The sequence below is a fragment of the Hyaena hyaena genome, unplaced genomic scaffold, assembly GCF_003009895.1.
Source record: "Hyaena hyaena isolate Hyena2069 unplaced genomic scaffold, ASM300989v1 scaffold_704, whole genome shotgun sequence".
NCBI lineage: Eukaryota > Metazoa > Chordata > Mammalia > Carnivora > Hyaenidae > Hyaena > Hyaena hyaena.
In genome coordinates, this window is record NW_024081336.1 from 669,008 (window position 1) to 688,313 (window position 19,306).

At 36.6% G+C, this 19,306-nt stretch overlaps 1 protein-coding gene and 1 non-coding gene across 3 annotated transcripts in view; one reads left to right on the forward strand and one right to left on the reverse strand.

Moving 5' to 3' along the window:
- The window catches only part of CUNH12orf40 (chromosome unknown C12orf40 homolog), a 99,328-nt gene extending 84,861 nt beyond the window's left edge, over positions 1-14,467 (forward strand). Inside the window, exons 12-13 of one of the 2 annotated variants that reach the window (XM_039217651.1) lie at positions 8,163-8,245; positions 12,617-14,467. In XM_039217651.1, coding sequence (XP_039073582.1) covers positions 8,163-8,245; positions 12,617-13,084 — 551 coding nt within the window. In that variant the 3' untranslated portion in view covers positions 13,085-14,467. The remainder of the gene's footprint in view (positions 1-8,162; positions 8,246-12,616) is intronic. The other variant, XM_039217652.1, reaches the window with a different exon arrangement.
- LOC120220534 lies at positions 13,520-13,622 on the reverse strand. The gene has a single exon (XR_005525603.1). It is a non-coding gene; the product is annotated as a U6 spliceosomal RNA (small nuclear RNA).
- Positions 14,468-19,306: the final 4,839 nt, after the last annotated feature.

The following is a 19,306-nucleotide window of genomic DNA, read 5'->3' on the forward strand; positions in this document are numbered from 1 at the left end:
AAGGGAAGGACAGAGAGGGGGAGACACAGAATCTGAAGCAGGCTCCAGGCTCTGCGCTGTCAACACAGAGCCTGACATGGGGCTTGAACTCACGAACTGTGAGATCATGACCTGAGCTGAAGTCGGCCTCTTAACCAACTGAACCACCCAGGCACTCCTATTTTTGCTTCTTGATACAGGCTTTTATTGCTATATACTTTCCTCTTATGACCACTTTTGCTGCATCCCAAAGGTTATGGACCATCGTGTTTTCATTTTCGCTTATATCTATGTATTTTTAAAAAATTTCTTTAATTACTTCGTAAACCCATTCATTTTATAGTAGATGGTCTTTAACCTCCATATGTTGTCCAAATTTTTCCTTGTGTTTGACTTCAAGTTTCATAATACTGTGGTTGGAAACTATGTGTGGTATGTTCTCAATCTTTTTGTACTCATCAAGGCCTGATTTGTGACCCAGTATTTTACCTATTTTGGAGAATGCACCATATGCACATAAGAACAATATGTATTTTGGTGCTTTAGGATAAAATGTTCTGATTATATCTCTTAGGTCCATCTGGTCCAGTGTGTCATTGAAAGCCATTGTTTTCTTTTGATCTTCTGCTTAGATGATCTGTCAGTTGCTGTAAGTGGGATGTTAAAGGCCTCCCTCCCCACTATTATTGTATATTATCAATGAGTTTCTTTATGTTTGTTATTGTTTTATATATTTGGGTTCTTTCAAGTTGGGGGCATAAATATTCACAATTCTTAGATCCTCTTGTTAGACCCCTTTATTATGATATAGTGCCCTTTTTCATCTCTTCTTACAGTCTGGTTTAAAATCTAGTTTGTCTGATGTAAGTATGGCTACTCTTGCTTTCTTTTGATGTCCATTAGCATAATATATGGTTCTCCATCCCCTCACTTTCAATCTGCAGGTGTCTGTAGGTCTAAAATGAGTCTCTTATAGGCAGCTTATAGATAGGTCTTATGTTTTTTACCCATTTGACACCCTGTGTCTTTTGATTGGAACATTTTGCCCATTTATATTCAGGGTGATTACTGGTAGATACGAATTTAGTGCCATTGTATTACCTATAAAGTTGGTTTTTCTGGAGACTTTCTGTTTTCTTCTAGTCTTTGTTGCTTTTGGTCTTTCTTTTCCACTCAAGGAGTCCCCTATAATATTTCTTGCAGGGCTGGTTTATTAGTCATGAACTCCTTTACTTTCTGTTTGCCTGGGAAACTCTCTCTCTCCTACCCTGAATGACTACCTTACTGAATAAAGTATTCTTGGCTGCATATTTTACCCATTCAGCACATTGAATATATCATGTCATTACCTTCTTGCCTACGATGTTACTGTGGACAGATCTGCTGCTAATCTTACTTGTTTTCCCTTGTTAAGTTAGGGATTTCTTTTCCCTTGCTGCTTTTAGGATTTTTCTTTATCTCTGTATTTTGCAGATTTTACCACAATATGTTTTGGTGTTGACCTGCTTTTGTTGATCTTGATGGGAGATCTCTGTGCTTCCTGAATTTGGATATTTGTTTCCTTTCCCAGAATATAGAAGTTTTCTGTTATAATTTGCTCGCATAAACCTTCTGCCCTTTTTCCTTCTCTTCTTCTAAGATCTATGATACCAATAGATGGTTGCTGAGTTCTCTGAGTCTATATTCATGGTCTAATATTTTTCTTTCACTCTTCAGCTTCATTATTTTTCAATATTTTATCTTCTCTATCACTTATTCATTCCTCTACTTCTTCCATCATTTTAGTCATTACATATAGTTGGTTTTGTACCTGGGTAATAGCATTTTAAATTTCAGCCTGGCTAGTTTTTAGGTCTTTTATCTCTGTGTTAAGGAGCTCTCTGGTGTCTTCTATGCTCTTATCAAGCCCAGCTAGTGTCTTTATGATTGTTGCTTTAAATTCTGGATCAAGGATATTACTTGTATCTATTTTGATTAGATGCCTAGCCATGACTTTTTCTTGTTCTTTCTTTTGTTCTCAGTCTTGACATTTTGTCTAGATCTCTTTCTTTTTCTCTGTGTTACGAAAGCCTGTTATGTTTCTTGCTCCTGAGAGTAATGGCTTTATTAAGAAGAGATAGTATACTCTCTAAGACTTGATGCTTCAGGAAGTGTCTCTGATGTACGTTGTGCGCACTCGGCTGCTGTGTTTTGGCTGCTCTTTCTCTTAGCTCAGTACTCTTCAGAGTTTCTTCTTGCCTGCAGTGGGGAGTGTTTAGACCTTGGCCAGAGTGTGGCAAGTTTTAACTAGGTATACTCTGGTATGCTTATTAAAAGAGGCCTGATCCTAGGGTACCTGAATGGCTTAGTTGGCTAAGTGTCTGATGTTGGCTCAGGTCATGATCTCGTGGTTCTTGGGTTTGAGCCCCACCTCAGCATCAGCTGTGCTGACAGCTCAGAGCCTGAAGCCTGCTTCAAATTCTGTGTCTCCCTCTCTCTGCCCCTTCCCCACTCACACACTCTCTCTGTCTCTCAAAAATAAACATTAAAAAAAAAAAAAAAAAAAAAAAAAAGAGGCCTGATCTTATTTCCACTAGGCTGGAACTTTGCAGCAGTCTGTGGTCAGTAGACTTTGTGCACACAGGGGTGGTTTGTGCTGGTCTTCTGGGTTAGAGGCCTGTTCCTCTGATTCTCAGGTACACTTTCCCTACCCTAGTAAAGAAGCATCTGCAGACTGCAGGGTGATGGGGCTTGGTATAAGCGGCTCAGGCCTCCACCATGTGTGCTGTGTACTCACTGAAGTCAGTTTGTTTTGATGGACGGTGTAAAAATGGCACCAGCCCTCTCCTTCATCTCTGGGGAAGGGAGTTTATGCCCAGTACTCTCTAAAAGCTCTCACAGAAGAGCCAACAATCTCCTCTCATGTGTCCCAGGCGTTCCTCAGGTCCCTGCCTTCACCCTGTCCATGTCCAGGCCATCTACCTGCCTAGCAGCACAGTGCGCCTGTGTTTTATCTCAGACATGCTGGCTAAGTTTCAGAGCTCCAAACTTAGGGACCTGGCATGGTGAGGACCTGCACTTGTCCTCTGAGGGAGGGTCTCGCCATGCTGTGGCTGATGCTGGTTTGTCCCGGAAGGAAAGTGGCACCAGTGATCAGGAGTTTGGAGTTTAGAGTGAAGGGCAGCCTAACGCTGTCATCCCTATTAGCTGCCTTCAGCAGATGTCTCTAATTGGATGCTGAGGAGCGGGGCAGCGCAGTGGCCCCTTCTGGCTCCTTTGTCCCTTGAGGCAAAGCCACCTTTCCTGGATACACTCTAAGAAGGCGAACCCTCTCTCCCAGTACCTCCAAGTAATCCTCCGATTGTGCCATTGGGCCCCGAGCCTCTGCCCTTCTCCACAGTAGTACTGCTTCTCCCGCTGGGCTCCACTGTGGCCATGGTGCGCACTTCTGAAACTCCAGTCTTTGAGCTCTGCCGTTTGTAAAAACTCAGGATAATCAGCTCCACTCGTTTTCCCAGTTAGTAGTTTTGGGGAAGTGTTTTTCTTACGCTTACCCCTTTGCACTACTCTTCTCATGTTTGTGCTCTTTCTCTCGAGGTTTTGTTTTGTTTTGAATTTTGATATATATTACCAAATTGCCTGGTGGACCATTTGGCAATCCTACAGAAATGTGCCTTTTATTCCACAGCCTCACCAGCAGGAGTTGTGGTCAAACGGAATTTTATTTGAGAATCTTTTTTTTTTCTTAAATAGTTTATTGTGAAGTTGGTTTACGTATAACACCCAGTGCTCATGCCACCAAGTGTCCTCCGCCATGCTCATCGAGAATCTTACAATGTTAGATAAAAAGATGGATGTATATTTGAGTTTGCACTTCTTTCTGTGAGCGAAATTGAGCATCTTTTAAAAGATGGCTCTTTGCATTTCCTTTTCTGTGAACTCTCTCCATTCATGTCTGAGTTTTGGGCATTTTTTTCCTTACAGTTAAGAAGAGCTCTTTACATATTAAAGAGATTTCAAATGTTGATATATCACAAATATTTTCTTCTCCTTATTATTGGTTTTTAAATTTATTTTGTTTTTACATACGGTGTTTTCTGCTTTTGCAGGGGGGTTAACATTTTTTTATATAGTTTATCAGTCTCTTTGTTTATACTTTTGGATTTAATTAGAAAGATTCTCTACACTCCCAAATTATAAATGAATTCACTTATATTTTCTTCTAGTATTAGCATGATTTTACATTTTGACATTTAGATTTTTAATTCGTTTGGAGTTTACCCTGATTTAAGATGTGAGATATATAAGGGTTCCCAGGGGGCTCAGTTGGTTAATCATATGACTTCGGCTCAGGCCATGATCTCACAGTTCATGGGCTCAAGCCCCACATCAGGTTCTCTACTTACAGCATGGAGCCCAGAGCCTGCTTCAAGTTTTGTGTCTCCTCCTCTCTGTCTCTGTCCCTTCCCTGCTCACTCTCTGTCTCTCTTAAAAATAAACATTGAAAAAATTTTAAAAAAGATGTGAGATATGTATCTATTCAGGCTTTTTTAATGCATCTTTTTCGTAGGTATTTGTGATACTGCCTTTTTAAAATATAATTTATTGTCAAATTGGCTTGCATACAACACCCAGTGCTCATCCCAACAGGTGCCCTCCTCAATGCCCATCACCCATTTTTTCCTTTCTCCCTCCCCCCCACCTGCCCATCCACCCTCAGTTTGTTCTTTGTATTTAAGAGTCTCTTGTAGTTTGCCTCCCTCCCTCTCTGTATGTAACTATTTTTTTCCCCTTCCCTTCCCCCGTGGTCTTCTGTTAAGTTTCTCAGGATCCACAAATGAATGAAAACATATGATATCTGTTCTCTGACTGACTTATTTCACTCAGCGTAATACCTTCCAATTCCATCCACTTTGCTACAAATGGCACGATTTCATTCTTTCTCATTGCCAAGTAATATGTCATTGTATATATAAACCACATCTTCATTATCCATTCATCAGTTGGTGGACAGTTAGGCTCTTTCCATATTTTGGCTATTGTTGAAAGTGCTGCTATACGCATTGGGGTACATGTGCCCCTATGCATCAGCACTCTTGTATCCCTTGGGTGAATTCCTCGTAGTGCTATTGTTGGGTCATAGGATAGTTCTATTTTTAATTTTTTGAGGAACCTCCACATTGTTTTCCAGAGGGGCTGCACCAGTTTACATTCCCACCAACAGTGTAGGAGGGTGCCCCTTTCTCTCGCATCCTCGCCAGTATCTATAGTTTCCTGAGTTGTTCATTTTAGCCACTCTGACCAGTGTGAGGTGATATCTCATTTGGCTTTGATTTGTATTTCCCTGATGATGAGTCACATTGAGCATCTTTTCACATATCTATTGGCCATCTGGATGTCTTCTTTGGAAAAGTGTCTATTCATGTCTTCTGCCCATTTCTTCACTGGATTATTTGTTTTTTAGGTGTTGAGTGTGGTAAGTTCTTTATAGATCTTAGATACTAACCCTTTATCTCATGTGTCATTTGCAAATATCTTCTCCCAGTCTATTGGTTGCAACCTTTTAGTTTCGTTGATTATTTCCTTTGCTGTGCAGAAGCTTTCTATCTTGAAAAGCCAGTAGTTCACTTTTGCTTTTAATTCCTTTGCCTTTGGAGATGTGTTGAGGAAGAAATTGCTGTGGCTGAGCTCAAAGAGATTGTTTCCTGCTTTCTTCTCTAGGGTTTTGATGGTTTCCTGTCTCACATTCAGGTCCTTTATCCATTTTGAGTTTATTTTTGTGTATGGTATGAGAAAGTGATCTAGTTTCATTCTTCTGCATGTTGCTTTCCAGTTCTCTCAGTACCATCTGTTAGAGGCTGTCTTTTTTCCATTGGATACTCTTTCCTGCTTTGTCAAAGATTAGTTGGCCATACAGTTGTGGGTCCAATTCTGAGTTCTCTGTTCTTTTCCATTGGTGTATGTGTCTGTTTTTGTGCCAATACCATACTGTCTTGATGATTACAGTTCTGTAGGAGAGGTTAAAGTCTGGGCTAGTGATGCCTCCCGTTTTGGTTTTCTTCTTCAATGTTACTTTGGCTATTCGGGGTCTTTTTTGGTTTCATACAAATTGTAGAGTTGTTTGTTCTCTCTTTGAGAAGAATGCTGGTGTAATTTTGATTGGGATTGCATTGAATGTATTGATTACTTTGGGTGGTATTGATATTTTAACATTATTTATTCTGCCAATCCATGAGCATGGAATGTTTTTCCATTTCTTTGTGTCTTCTTCAATTTCCTTCATAAGCTTTCTATAGTTTTTAGCACACAGGTCTTTTAAAAATCTTTGGTTAGATTTATTCCTAGGTATTTTATGGTCCTTAATGCAGTCATAAATGGGATCAATTTCCTTATCTCTTTCTGTTGCTTCACTATTGGTGTATAAAAATGCAACCTATTTCTGTACATCGATTTTGTACTCTGTGGCATTGCTGAATCCATGTATCAGTTCTAGAAGATTTTAATGGAGTCTTTCAGGTTTTCCCTGTAGAGTATCTTGACTCTTTGAAAAGCAAAAATTTGACTACTTCTTTGCCAATTTTGATGCCTTTTATTTCATTTTGTTGTCTGATTGCAGATCCTAGGACTTCCAGCACTATGTTAAACAACAGTGGTGAGAGTGGACATCCTTGTCATTTTCCTGACCTCAGGGGGAAAGCTCTCAATTTTTCCCCATTGAGGATGATGTTAGTTGTAGGCTTTTCAAATATGGCTTTTATGATGTTTAACTATGTTCCTTCTATCCCAACTTTCTTGAGGGTTTTTATTAAGAAAGGATGTTGTATTTTGTCAAATGCTTTTTCTGCATCTGTTAACAGGATCATATGGTTCTTATCCTTTTTTATTATTGTGGTGTATCTCATTGATTTGCAAATATTGAACCAGCCCTGCACCCCAGGAATGAATTTTTATATGTTGTTGAATTTTATTTGCTAGTGTCTTGTGGAGAATCTTTGCATCCATGTTCATCAGGAGCATTGGCCTATAGTTCTCTTTTTTTGTGGGGTCTCTGTCTGGTTTGGGAATCAAGGTAATGCTGGTTTCATAGAATTAGTCCATAAGTTTTCCTTCAATTTCTATTTTTTGGAACAGCTTGAGAAGGATAGGTATTAACTCTGCTTTAAATGTCTGGTAGAATTCCCCAGGGAAGCCATCTGGTCCAGGACTTAGTTGGGAGGTTTTTGATACCTGATTCAATTTCTTCACAAGTTTTTGGGTCTGTTCAAATTTTCTATTTCTCCCCATTTGAGTTTTGGTAGTGTGTGGGTCTCTAGGAATTTGTCCATTTCTTCCAGGTTGTTCAGTTTGTTGGCATATAATTTTTCATAGTATTCTCTGATAATTGCTTGTATTTCTGAGGGATCATTTGTGATAAATCCATTTTCATTCCTGATTTTATGTACTTCAGTCCTCTTTTCTTTTTGAAAACTCTGGCTAGGGGTTAGCACAGAGTCCAACATGAGGCTCGAACTCACAAACCGTGAGATCATGACCTGAGCTGAAACCAAGAGTTGGATGCATAACCAACTGAGCCACCCTGGCGCCTTGCCTTGGGCTTTTCTTGAGGAAAACCCAGTTTCATAGACAAAAGGATGGGACTGGTTGCAGCTACCGTTGATCCATAGTATTTATGCATTGTAGGGAGTCATGACCTTCTTCTTACGTGCATTTTTAAACTTTACTTGCAATCATAAGAGAACGCATGAAGCAGATAATGAAGGAATATCATACTGGATGCTTTGAATTGATTTTTTTCTTACAGTTTTGATTGTATAATCTCCATTTACTGGATTAGCATATATCTAGCATCTTGGGACTTAATAAACTTGACTTATTCCTCCTTCTTGCAATTGACACTTTAAATTATTTGTTTATAGTAAAAGGTTCATATATTGGGAAAAAGTCAATCCAATTTTCTTTATTTTCCTTCCTTACCTTATGCTATATACTCTTACTTATAGATACAAATATTTTAAATGTAGAATAAACCCATAATACCCTGTCAGAAATCCAAGCTGCTCAAGTATACAGAATTTTAACTGGTTTTCACACACACTATAGAATGTTAGCTAAATTTATTTTACCAGTGAATAGTTTTGTCTGTGTATATATTTTGTAGAGCATTAATAAATACCATTCCTCATTAATTAAATCTTTGTTTTCAGATCTTGATTCTTCACAGAGTAGTCAGTCTACCAGTTGTTCTCCAAGGCCAACAGATAGTTGCTTCAGTTCTAGTTCAGAGATGGTAAGTTACTTTTTTTTTTTTGCTTATTAATTTATGCTCTACTAATTGAGAATTACTTGTATTTCTCATAGGTTACCTTTACATTCTAAAACAATAATTGTCAATAAATAGTGAAAATAAATTTAAACAATTTAAAAATATTTCATATGTAAGAAAAATATAAACAGAAATGTAAAATTGAACTATAGGTGAACACCATTCATTCACATTTATAAAAATGATGTGTTCAATGTTATTTATAAAAGCCACTCCTACCAAGATATGTGTGTGTGTGTGTGTGTGTGTATGATAAAGTTAGATTTCTTTTAAAATGCTTTTTAAAGGAGGGACACCTGGGTGGCTCAGTCAGTTGAGCATCTGACTTTGGATCAGATCATGGTCTTGTGCGTGGTCTGTGAGTTCGAGCCCCATGTCAGGCTCTGTGCTGACAGTTCAGATTCTGGACTCTGCTTCAGATTCTGTGTCTCCCTCTCTCTTTGCTCCTCCCACCCCCCACCCCCCCAAAAAAACATTAAAAAAAATTTTAATACATTTTAAAAGAACCCACTCACAATAATTGAAAACCTAAAACAACTAAGAATACATAGAAAAAGTCCAAAGGCTTAGATGAAGAAAACTATAAAATGTTGAAGAATGTAATCTGAATAATTGGAGTGTTATGTCCTCATGTTATGTCCTTAGTGGGAATGCTGCATTTCTCACAAATTACAGGTTAAATGGAGTTCTACTTCACTCATTCTTCCATGTTCATATGTTCATTTCATCTCCTGGGTTTTTGTTTGTTTTTGTTTTTGTTTTTTGTTTTCTCTCTGGCTTACTGTCCATACTACTCTTTTCTATGGTTGGGCACCAATGACCTCTATCTTGCCAAATTTATTGGGCACTTTTCAGTTTTCATTTTATGGGAACTAATTATTAGTAGAAATTTTTTTTTTGAAAAATTTTCTTCTCTTAGCTTTTGTGATAACACAATGTCTTGGTTTCCTTCCAACCTCTCTGAATTCTACTTTATGCCTTTGCTGACTTCTTTTCCACCCTTCTCCCTATATAAATGTTATGTGTTTTTTTTTTTTTAAATTCTTAACGTTTATTCATTTTTGAGAGACAGAGACAGAGCATGAGCGGAGGAAGAGCAGAGAGAGAGCGAGACACAGAATCCAAAGCAGCTCCAGGCTCTGAGCTGTCAGCACAGAGCCCGACGTGGAGCTCAAACCCACGAACCGTGAGATCATGACCTGAGTTGAAGTCGGACGCTTAACTGACTGAGCCACCCAGGCGCCCCTAAATGTTATGTTTAAGGTTTGCTACAGGACACTTTTATTCTCTTAACCTATTTTCTAAACTCTAGATGATGCTCTATATTCCATCAACATATAATATGTGGCTCATGATAGTTTTCATCTTTGTCATGTTAGCCCAGATCCTTATTTAGATGTCCATTTTCCTGTTTTGATATAGCTTCTTGGATATTTCACAAAAATCCTTTCTTTTTAAAAGATTGATTTTTATTTGAGAGAGAGGGAGGGAGGGGGGAGGGGAGGGGAGGGGAGGGGAGGGGAGGTTGAGAGAGGTGTGGAGCCTGATGTGAGGCTCAGTCCCACAACCCTGGGATCATGACCTGAGCTGAAATCGAGAGTCAGATGTTCAAACAACTGAGCCACCCAGGCACCCTCCTTTTATTCTCTTTCTCTTAAACTGAATACCCCCAGGTCTTTGCCCCAGATCAGTTTTTTTGATAATTCCCATATTAGTAGATACTTTTTCTGTACTCAGTTGCTGATGTCAGAAACTTAGTTACCTTTGCCATTTCTTTCTGACTCATCAGTTTTGTTTTTTTTAACCACATTGATTCCGTCACTTCAGTCAGTTCTATGTTCAAAGTAAATTGCATATTTACCTATTTCTCTCAACTTTTGCTTTCAGTATGCTAGTCTAAGGTACCAGTAAATATCAATATATTGTTCTTGCACTATGGGGGTAGTCTCCTGCGAGTTCTCTCTACTTACACTCTTGTCTCGCCTTCTTCCATTAGCAGTCGTCATGATCTTTTGAAAACCTAAATCGAATTGTTATTTATGTGTTTAACTCTTCAGTGGACTTATATTTTACTTCAGAATTTAAACTACTTAGAGTGGCCACGGTGTAAGCTGGCCTCTGGCTCCATCTCCAACTTCTCATATTCTCACTTTTATACCACACTTCACATGTACTGATTTTGTCTTACTCTTATTCATCTTGTAAGTCTCAGTTCAAATATGTTACTTCTTCTGAAAGCCTCTTGTTGGCTCCTTAATCTAAATTAGCCCCTCAGTTAGGCTTTCAAAGTGCTTCATACTTGTTCTTCATAATGCTTTTCTCGATTCATAGTTATATGTACATATATATGATTATTTGATTAGTATTATTTCCACACATGAGAATGTATGCTTTAAGAGGGCAGCAACCATGTCTACTTCACTCACACTGCAGCTGCTAAATGAATATTTATTTTCTTGAATAAATGTATTGAGCTCGTTTTCTCTATTTGTGCCCAGCCAGTGTCAGTGTTATTTCTTGGGCTTGTTTTTTCTATTTTAGTGCCTATCTGCTGTGGTCTCTACCTCATTTCAGGGTTTCTGTGTTAACTCTGCTTTTTTGTTTTTAAGCTGGAATAATTAGTACTTTTATATTGGATTTTTAATAAAAAGTATTTTTGTTGGTTCAGTAACTAAAAGATAAATTTTTCTAAAAACAAAACCAAAACCAAAAACAGTGGGCACTTGGGTGGCTCAGATGGTTGAACATCTGACCTCAGCTCAGGTCATGATCTCATGGTTCATGATTTGAACCCTGCATTGCGCTCTATGATGTCAGCACAGAGCCTGCTTCAGATCCTCTGCCTCCCTCTCTCTCTCTGCCCCTCCCCTGCTTGCGACACATTGTCAAAGAAAAGATAAATTTTTCACGAAGTTGAAACATTCAAACTAGCAAATTGAAATCTAAACCTGTTAAAAGTTTTTAAAATTTGACTTTTTTAGATAATAGTTCAGGTACTTATTTAACTTCTGTTTTGTGTTTTTGATTTTCCATCAGCTGATACTCTCCTTAAATTATACTTTTCATGAGACTGGGGCCATAAACAATACAACATAGATATTTTTTAACTTAATAAATCAAGAGTGAATTGCTTATGGGGCGCCTGGGTGGCTTAGTCGGTTGAGCGTCCAACTTTCGCTTAGGTCATGATCTCGCGGTTCATGGGTTCCAGCCCCGCGTCGGGCTCTGTGCTGACTGCCAGCTCAGAGCCTGGAGCCTGTTTCAGAGTCTGTGACTCCCTCCCTCTCTGACCCTCCCCTGCTCACGCTGTCTCTCTCTCTCCTAGAAATAAATTTAAAAAAGCATTAAAAAAAAGAGTGAATTGCTTATTCATCAATTATTTTGTGTGAAATGGTAGGGGGATGATGTAGCCTATTATTATGAGGACTGAGAACAGACAAAATTCCCTTTTTCCTTCTTAGCTCTTTTGCATTTTTTAATACAAGGATTATTATTATTGTTCTTGCTAATTTAAAAGTCCATAACCTCCTGGGAAGCAGTACGCTATTATTTTTTTTCAACTTTTAATACTAGTATAATTAATGTGTAGTGTTATATTAGTTTCAGGTATATAATAGTGATTCAACAGTTCTCTACAGTACTAAGTGCTCACCATGACAAATGTGCTCTTAATCTCCTTCATCTATTTCACCCATTCCCTCCACCCACCTCCCCTCTAATAACCATCAGATCTTTATAGTTAAGACTCTGTTTTTTTGGTTTGTCTCCTTTTTCTTTGTTCATTTGTTTTGTTTCTTAAATTCCACATGTGAGTGAAATCATACAGCATTTGACTTTCTCTGGTTGCTTTATTTCACTTAGCTCTATAGTCTCTAGGTCCCTCCATGTTGTTGCAAATAGCAAGGTTTTGTTCTTTTTCAAGGTGGAATAATATTTGTGTGTGTGTGTGTGTGTGTGTGTACACCACATCTTCTTTATCTGTTCATCTTTTGATGGACACTTGGGCTGCTTCCATAATTTGGCTATTGTAAGTAGTGCTGCAGTAAACAGGGGTGCACATATCTTTCTGAATTAGTGTTTTTATATTGTTTGGTTAGATGCCCAGTAGTACAACTACTGAATCCTATGGTAGTTCTAGTTTTAATTTTTGGAGAAATCTCTGGAAGCAGTATTATTGTTTGAAGACTATTTGTTGATATACCAACTTTGAATTGCAACTACCAATAACATATTTTAAATTTTCTATAGTGTGAATTTTAGAATGCTTTGAAGTGATTGAATGATTTTTGTAAATTTAAGCACAAATTTACAGCAAAATTACTAAATTTCTTTTAGCCATCTGAAGATGAAGATCAAATATTGCAGCATGTTGAAGAATCAAGTAGGAGATCCATCAGAATCAAAGACACAACTAGCAATTTTTATCTAGAAAGGATGCCAAGACTATCATATGATAGGATTATTAAAAACAGTGCCAAAATTTATGAACAAAATGAGAAGCTTCACCACCTCTCAATGAAAAATAATACAGATCAATTTCCAGAGTCTCAGTGTAATTCAGCACACAATTCGCAGAATAAAACCAATAATAACTGCATTCTGCAGGTTGCAAGATGTGATGCATGGGTACAAACAAACAGTGAACCTATAATAGAAGAAAAATTAGATGTTGCCATACAGTGTGATTTAATTTCAGAATGTAAATGTAGAAGCAATGTGTCTTCTCTTTGTAATGTTGAAAGATGCAGTGAAAATATTAAGGCAGATACCACTGGAGGGCAGGAAATCCTTAAGAACAACTAATAATCTAAAATCTCACCCTGAGAGTTAGCATTTTGCTTAATGTTCAGAATTTCATTAATATAATAGGGAATGAGAATATGTAGCTAGGCAGAAGGTAAAAGTATTTATAGGATGTATTAATGGCTTGTTTTAAAACATTTTAATAGTAATGTATACATTAATTTTATGTAGATATTTCTTTAAACATATATGTAGCTATATCTTCAAGATATACATATCTTCAGTTTTTGAAAAAATGTGTATGTAAATTTACTGTCTATAATTCTCATGGTAATTATTATATACTGCTATTTATGGATAAAGTATGTTTAATTGCCTCCTATTATGTTTTCTTTATTTTAAAATTTAGTGCAGTTGCATCTGTTAGCAAAAATCTCTTCTAAGATTTTAAGACTGAAAAATAATGCTAAATAATTACATATGTTTTATAATCTCAAGAGTTTTATATTACAAATTTGTGTGTCATCCTTGTGTAGGGGCTGTGCTAATTTTCTCTGTATTGTTCTGATTTTAGTATATATGCTACCAAAGCAAGCACTGTTAGCTACTTATACTATTATACCCTTATTAAAAATTCTGACATTAATTTTTAGATGAAATATATTTTCTAGCTACTGATATTAAATTATACCCTAATTTAAAAATTCTGGCATTAATTTTTAGATAAAATATTTTTGTTTGGATAACAGTTTTCGGTGCTTGTATTAATCCAAAGGTGCTTGTATTAATGTTTTTCTTTTCAAGATAAAAAATATGTCATTGCTTTTATAAAAGAAGTGTTCAACATTAGAAGAAATGATTTATGTTTACTAATTTTAATATTGCTAAGGTTCTTTTCAAAATATTATATCAGAATTTCTCATATATAAAGTATAGTCATGTTTCCAACATAACATTTATTTTTTGTGTCAAGATTTTACATGTCTGTACTCTGAAATCAACCATTTTATACAGCACAGGACATTATGATATGTAACTGAACCAAAAATAAAATAGGAGTTTCTGTGGCTTTAAAGAAAAGGATGATGAGATATTCCATTGTTACATGTGCACATATCAAATCAGTATTTTGTGCTGAAGGGGTGATCTAAAGTATAATGATTTAGAAACACCAATGGCTGATATAGCAATATTCAGTTTTCAGCTAGTTTTAAAAAGTTATTTTTCCAGGCTCAGGAAGCTCAAAGAGCTCCTGAGTAATTTTCTTAAGGTATAGTAATCATCTTATGAAAGGGGAATATAATTATCTGATACACATTGATAGTATTTCAAAAGGCCAGATTTTCATTGTTATATTAACAAAAGTACTCCATCATGGATTGGTTATTCTGAGCATTATTCTGCAAAATATGACATGGCAATGAAGACCAATATAGAAAAAGAAGACCCTCTACCTGTGATACTAGAATAAGATTGAGCTGCGATTCTTGAGTTGGTTTCAAATATCAAATAAATGGATTTTTTCCCAAATACTGTGCTAATCAAAGTCTAGGAGTATTGAAAGCATATTTATTACAAAAATCTACATGTAATTATATTTTTAACAATATCATAATGTGGCAATTAAGCTCAGTAAGGTAAAAAGGAATGTCAGGGCTTTTTAGTGCAGTGACCACACCTAGACGTAAGGTACAGTGTAGTAAAGAATGTAAACTTGCCCAAAAGAAGGTCTTCCCTTTGCTCTTAGGTTTGGGGATGTAATCTCTATACCCTTGGAGTGTCATGCATGCCTGGTAGAAATGTCTTTGTTAGCCTGGGGACCTTGGACCAAGCTATATAGTAACTGTGATTTAGAATGAGGCCTTGTATCAAGCAGTCTCAGCTCAAGTTCTTTTTTTTTTTTTTTTTAATCTTTTAATGTTTTTTATTTATTTCTGAGAGAGAGAGAGAAAGAGAGAGAGAGAGCATGATGAGCAGGGGAGGGTCAGAGAGAGAGGGAGACACAGAATCTGAAACAGGCTCCAGGCTCTGAGCTGGCTGTCAGCACAGAGCCCAATGTGGGGCTCGAACCCATGAACCGTGAGATCATGACCTGAGCTGAAGTCAGCCGCTTAACTGACTGAGGCACCCACCCCTCAGCTCAACTTCTTAAGGTTAGAAACTGAGGTCACCATGCCACTCTGCTGTAACCTCAGGAGAGACTCTGGATACTAAGGTTTGATTGAGCTTACCTGGTTGGTAGTATTGTATATGCTATCACTCAGTGATCCCAGGAAAGTCTCTGTCTCCACAGAAGAGGTCTACTAGAAGGTCTTCGTCTATTACTTTCTTTCCATTGGTTTTCTAGAGTCTGTCCTGTGTGTTTCTTCCCTAGGCTGATTTTAATGCATATTCTTTTCCTCTAATAAACTGTAATTCTGAGTATAACATCTTTCAATGAATTCTGAGTCTTTGTAAAGCAAGTTATCAAATTTGAGGGTGCTCTTGAAACTCCTAATGTAAGGGTAGTTTTGTGGTTTGGTGCTTTAAGAAGATAAATCTATTTGGAAAGAAAAGTGAATATGGATTTACAAAATCAAAAAGACACAACTTACACAGTAGAATAGATTGTAGCATACTTCTCAAAATCCAATATGGTTTAGGCTTTCCTTTGGTGAAAGAAACCATTTAATGAAAAAACAATGAACAGAAGTGAACAGCTTTCTTTCCATATTCACAATTTAAGATTTATAAAACAAATCCTAACTAAGGTTTATCCAAATGAGACAAAATGGAAAGATCAGTGATTGTGCACACATTTGTAATGTAAACTACCAATCACAGTGACTCCAAATAAGATAATGTACAGTCAGTAATGGCTGATGTATAGGATATGATCTGGAGTTAGAGCCTAACATATTTATGAAACAGTGCTTTATTTTGGTCAGCATTAACTACTCTAGTAAGTGCAATCTGTAATAATATGAGGCTATCTTTAGGGATAGTCTCATGTAATTTTGTTTTTAGTGCTTATCATAATTTAAATTTATTTGTATAATTTCTTGGTTAATGTTTATTTTCCCCATGACACCACACATAGCAGTGTAGCAAATGCTGCCATTTCTTTGCTCATATTTCCTTGGCTCTTTCAATTTAAATACATGCCAACCTGATTTCCAACTGACAGCACCTGTGACTTTTTTCCTGCGAGGATTCTCTTGGCTGCAGACCCCTGTGTTGACTATGTGCAGGCAGGCAGGAGGTGCCAGGGGATTAATGCTGGTTGAGAGAAGTCTTTTAAAACAATGACTGATGGAAGTTGGTGGGTAAATACTCCAGCTCACTTTCCTTTTGGGCAGGATAACTCCCTCAGAACCATTTTCTGCACCACTCAAAGTGTGATCCACGGACCTGTAACATTAACATTACCACTGTGCAGGAGTTAGAGGTGCAAATTCTTACCACCCACCCCCAAATTAGTGAATTAGAATCTCTGGGGGGTGGGGATCAAGAATATATGCTTAAATAGGTGATATTTATGTACCCTGAAGTTGGAGAAACACTATCCTTCAAGAATTCCTCAGAAGGGTTAAGTTGCCTACAAGAGTAACTTACTCTTGTAGCCAATAATAAACCCTGTATTGGCTTCCTTCCTTTCCTATCTCATTTTCCTACTCCCCTACTAGTTTTTCTTGAAATCACAGAAAGAAAAAAAAATACATGCACTTAATTGTTGCTTTGAGTTTTACCTTCTAGTTTGCTTCTGGGAGTATCCGTATTGACAGAGACCATGACAAATTGATGACTGAATTTTCTTTGAAAGCGTGATTCAAATTGACACTGCTACTTTTTCTAGTGTTACAGTTCCAGTTCCAGTTTTCCATTTTTGCCACCTGCTGAAAATTCAATAAGTGCATCTAACAGCATATTAGACACAAGTGAAGAGAGAATTTTTGAAGTGAAATATACATCAGAATAAATTGTCCAAAATGCACAAGAGAAAAAGAAAATGAGTGAAACGATGAGGAAGATAAAGGAGCTCCAAAATATACTTACTGAAGTATAAGTATGGTTGAAGTATCAACAGTAGAGGAAAGAATGGGATAGAGGCATAATTTAAAGCAATAATGCCTGAGAATTTTTCAAAATTGATCAGTCCTACTAATTCGCAAATTCAAGAAGTCCAAGAATTTCCAAGTAGGAAAAATAATATGAAATCCATGTCTAGATCCAGGATCATAAAATGGCAGAGCCTGACAGAAGATCTTGAAAGCAGCTGAAGAGAAAAAGATTACCTTCTAGAAGAACAGCTACACTGATGACTTTTTAGTAGCAATAATGGAAGACAAAATATAGTGTAATTATACCTTCCAAATCATGACAGGGAAAAGCTATCATTCTAGACTTGTGTTTCTTTCCCTATAGCTCTAGCACTGTTTGAAACCACCAAACTAGTCAATACTAGCATTAAGAAATAATTTCTGCAGGATTTCGTGATTTATACTTAAGGCTTTTGTATGTAGATAGTGCTTTTTCTTTAAGGGAAAGTTTCTCATTTTTTTTTCACTGTTTGGTCTTCAACCCATATGCTTAGTAATTTTTTCATTGCTTCTATTTCTTTAGGCTGCCTTCTTACTGCCTTTGCAACATTGGCTCAAAGACAGGAATTTCTTTTACTTTTTCAGTGTTATCTCTGCTGGTCTGCAGTATGTATTCCTTTATGCCTGTCACTGAGGAGATATCATTCTCATTTATTTTAAATGCTCTTTCATTTCAAGCTTCTTTAATACGTAAAGCTTTCCTTTTATGTGCACTGCTTGGCATTTTTGAATCAGGATGCTCAGACTTTTTTGAGATGTTGAATACACACACACACACACATATATTTATTATATATGTATAATTTCCACAAATGTGAAAGAATAGCAAAACATAAATGATAATATAATGCATCTAGATAACTGGTAGGTTTTTGAATATGTGCGTGTTCATTCTGTGTATACCTATGTGACTCAGTTCAAATGGGTGCAGTTTTGTCCATTTACCTAGGGTTTCTTGTAAATGCAATTGCATATCAGTCTGTGAAATTTACTTTGTAAATTACATTGTACTTAAATTGTTCCCTAAATTTGCCTTCCCTTAACAGTTGTTACAGCAAAACTTAACGTTTTTTTTTTTTTTACCAGACCATAGTGTCTTTTCAGTTTTTTAATGTGTCTTTGAAAAGCAAAAGTTCTAAATTTGATAAAATTGAATTTATCTTTTCAGAAAAATTAACGAACATGCTTACAATTCTCTTCTGTGTTTCCTTCTAGAAGTTTTATATTATTAGTTGTTACATTTAGGCCTTTGATTTATTCCCAGTTTATATTTATTTTGTACCATGTAAGGTAAAAAAAAATTATTTTAACATAGATATCTAATTGCTCCAGCAGCATTTGTTGAAAAGCCAATTCTTGCACCCAGTGAATTAACTTTATGCCTTTGTCAAAAACCATTTGAGCATTATCTATGACTTTGAACTCTTTATTAATGTTCTATTGATCTGTCTCTCCTTGTGTGAAGAACACATTGTCTTGATTAATGTAGCTTCACAATAAGCAGGTTTTGAAATCAGTATTACTACCTGTTTTTTAAAATAATTACTTTGGCTTCATATGAATTTACATATAAGATTTGGTCTCAGCCTGTCAATTCCTCAAAAAAAAAAATCTAGTTAGATTTTGATAGGGATTGTGTTGAATCTGTATATAGTGATTTGGGGATGATTAACATCTTAATAATCTTGAGTTTTACAATCAATGAATATTTACATCCACTTATTTTTAATTTCTTATACCCATCTTTTGTATAGACTTCTTCATGAGCAAATATATATTGCTGTTTTAAGCCACTGAGTTTTGGGGTTTGTTACCCAATAGTAGACAATTGGAACACATTTTAGTACCTGTAAGTGAGGTGCTGCCAGAACAAAAACCTAAAACGTGGCTTTGGATGGAATGGCAGGCTAAAGCTGGAAGAACCTTGAGAAAATTATTCAAGTATAGTAGCCCTTGAAGAGATGGTTAGTGGGAGCCTTGGAGTCCTCAAGGTGACCACTGAGTGAGAATTGAAAGGAAATTGAGGATAATGGTATCAAAAGTTGGAAGAATGGGGACATTTATTATGTAATGGCAAAAAGTTAAGCAACACTGTAACCTGCAGTAATGCAGAAAATAGAGCTAACAAGAAAATAGAGCTACACAATTAAGGAGATTTCAAATTACTGAAGTGGCTTCTAGCTGTCTGTAGTAAAATGCAAGA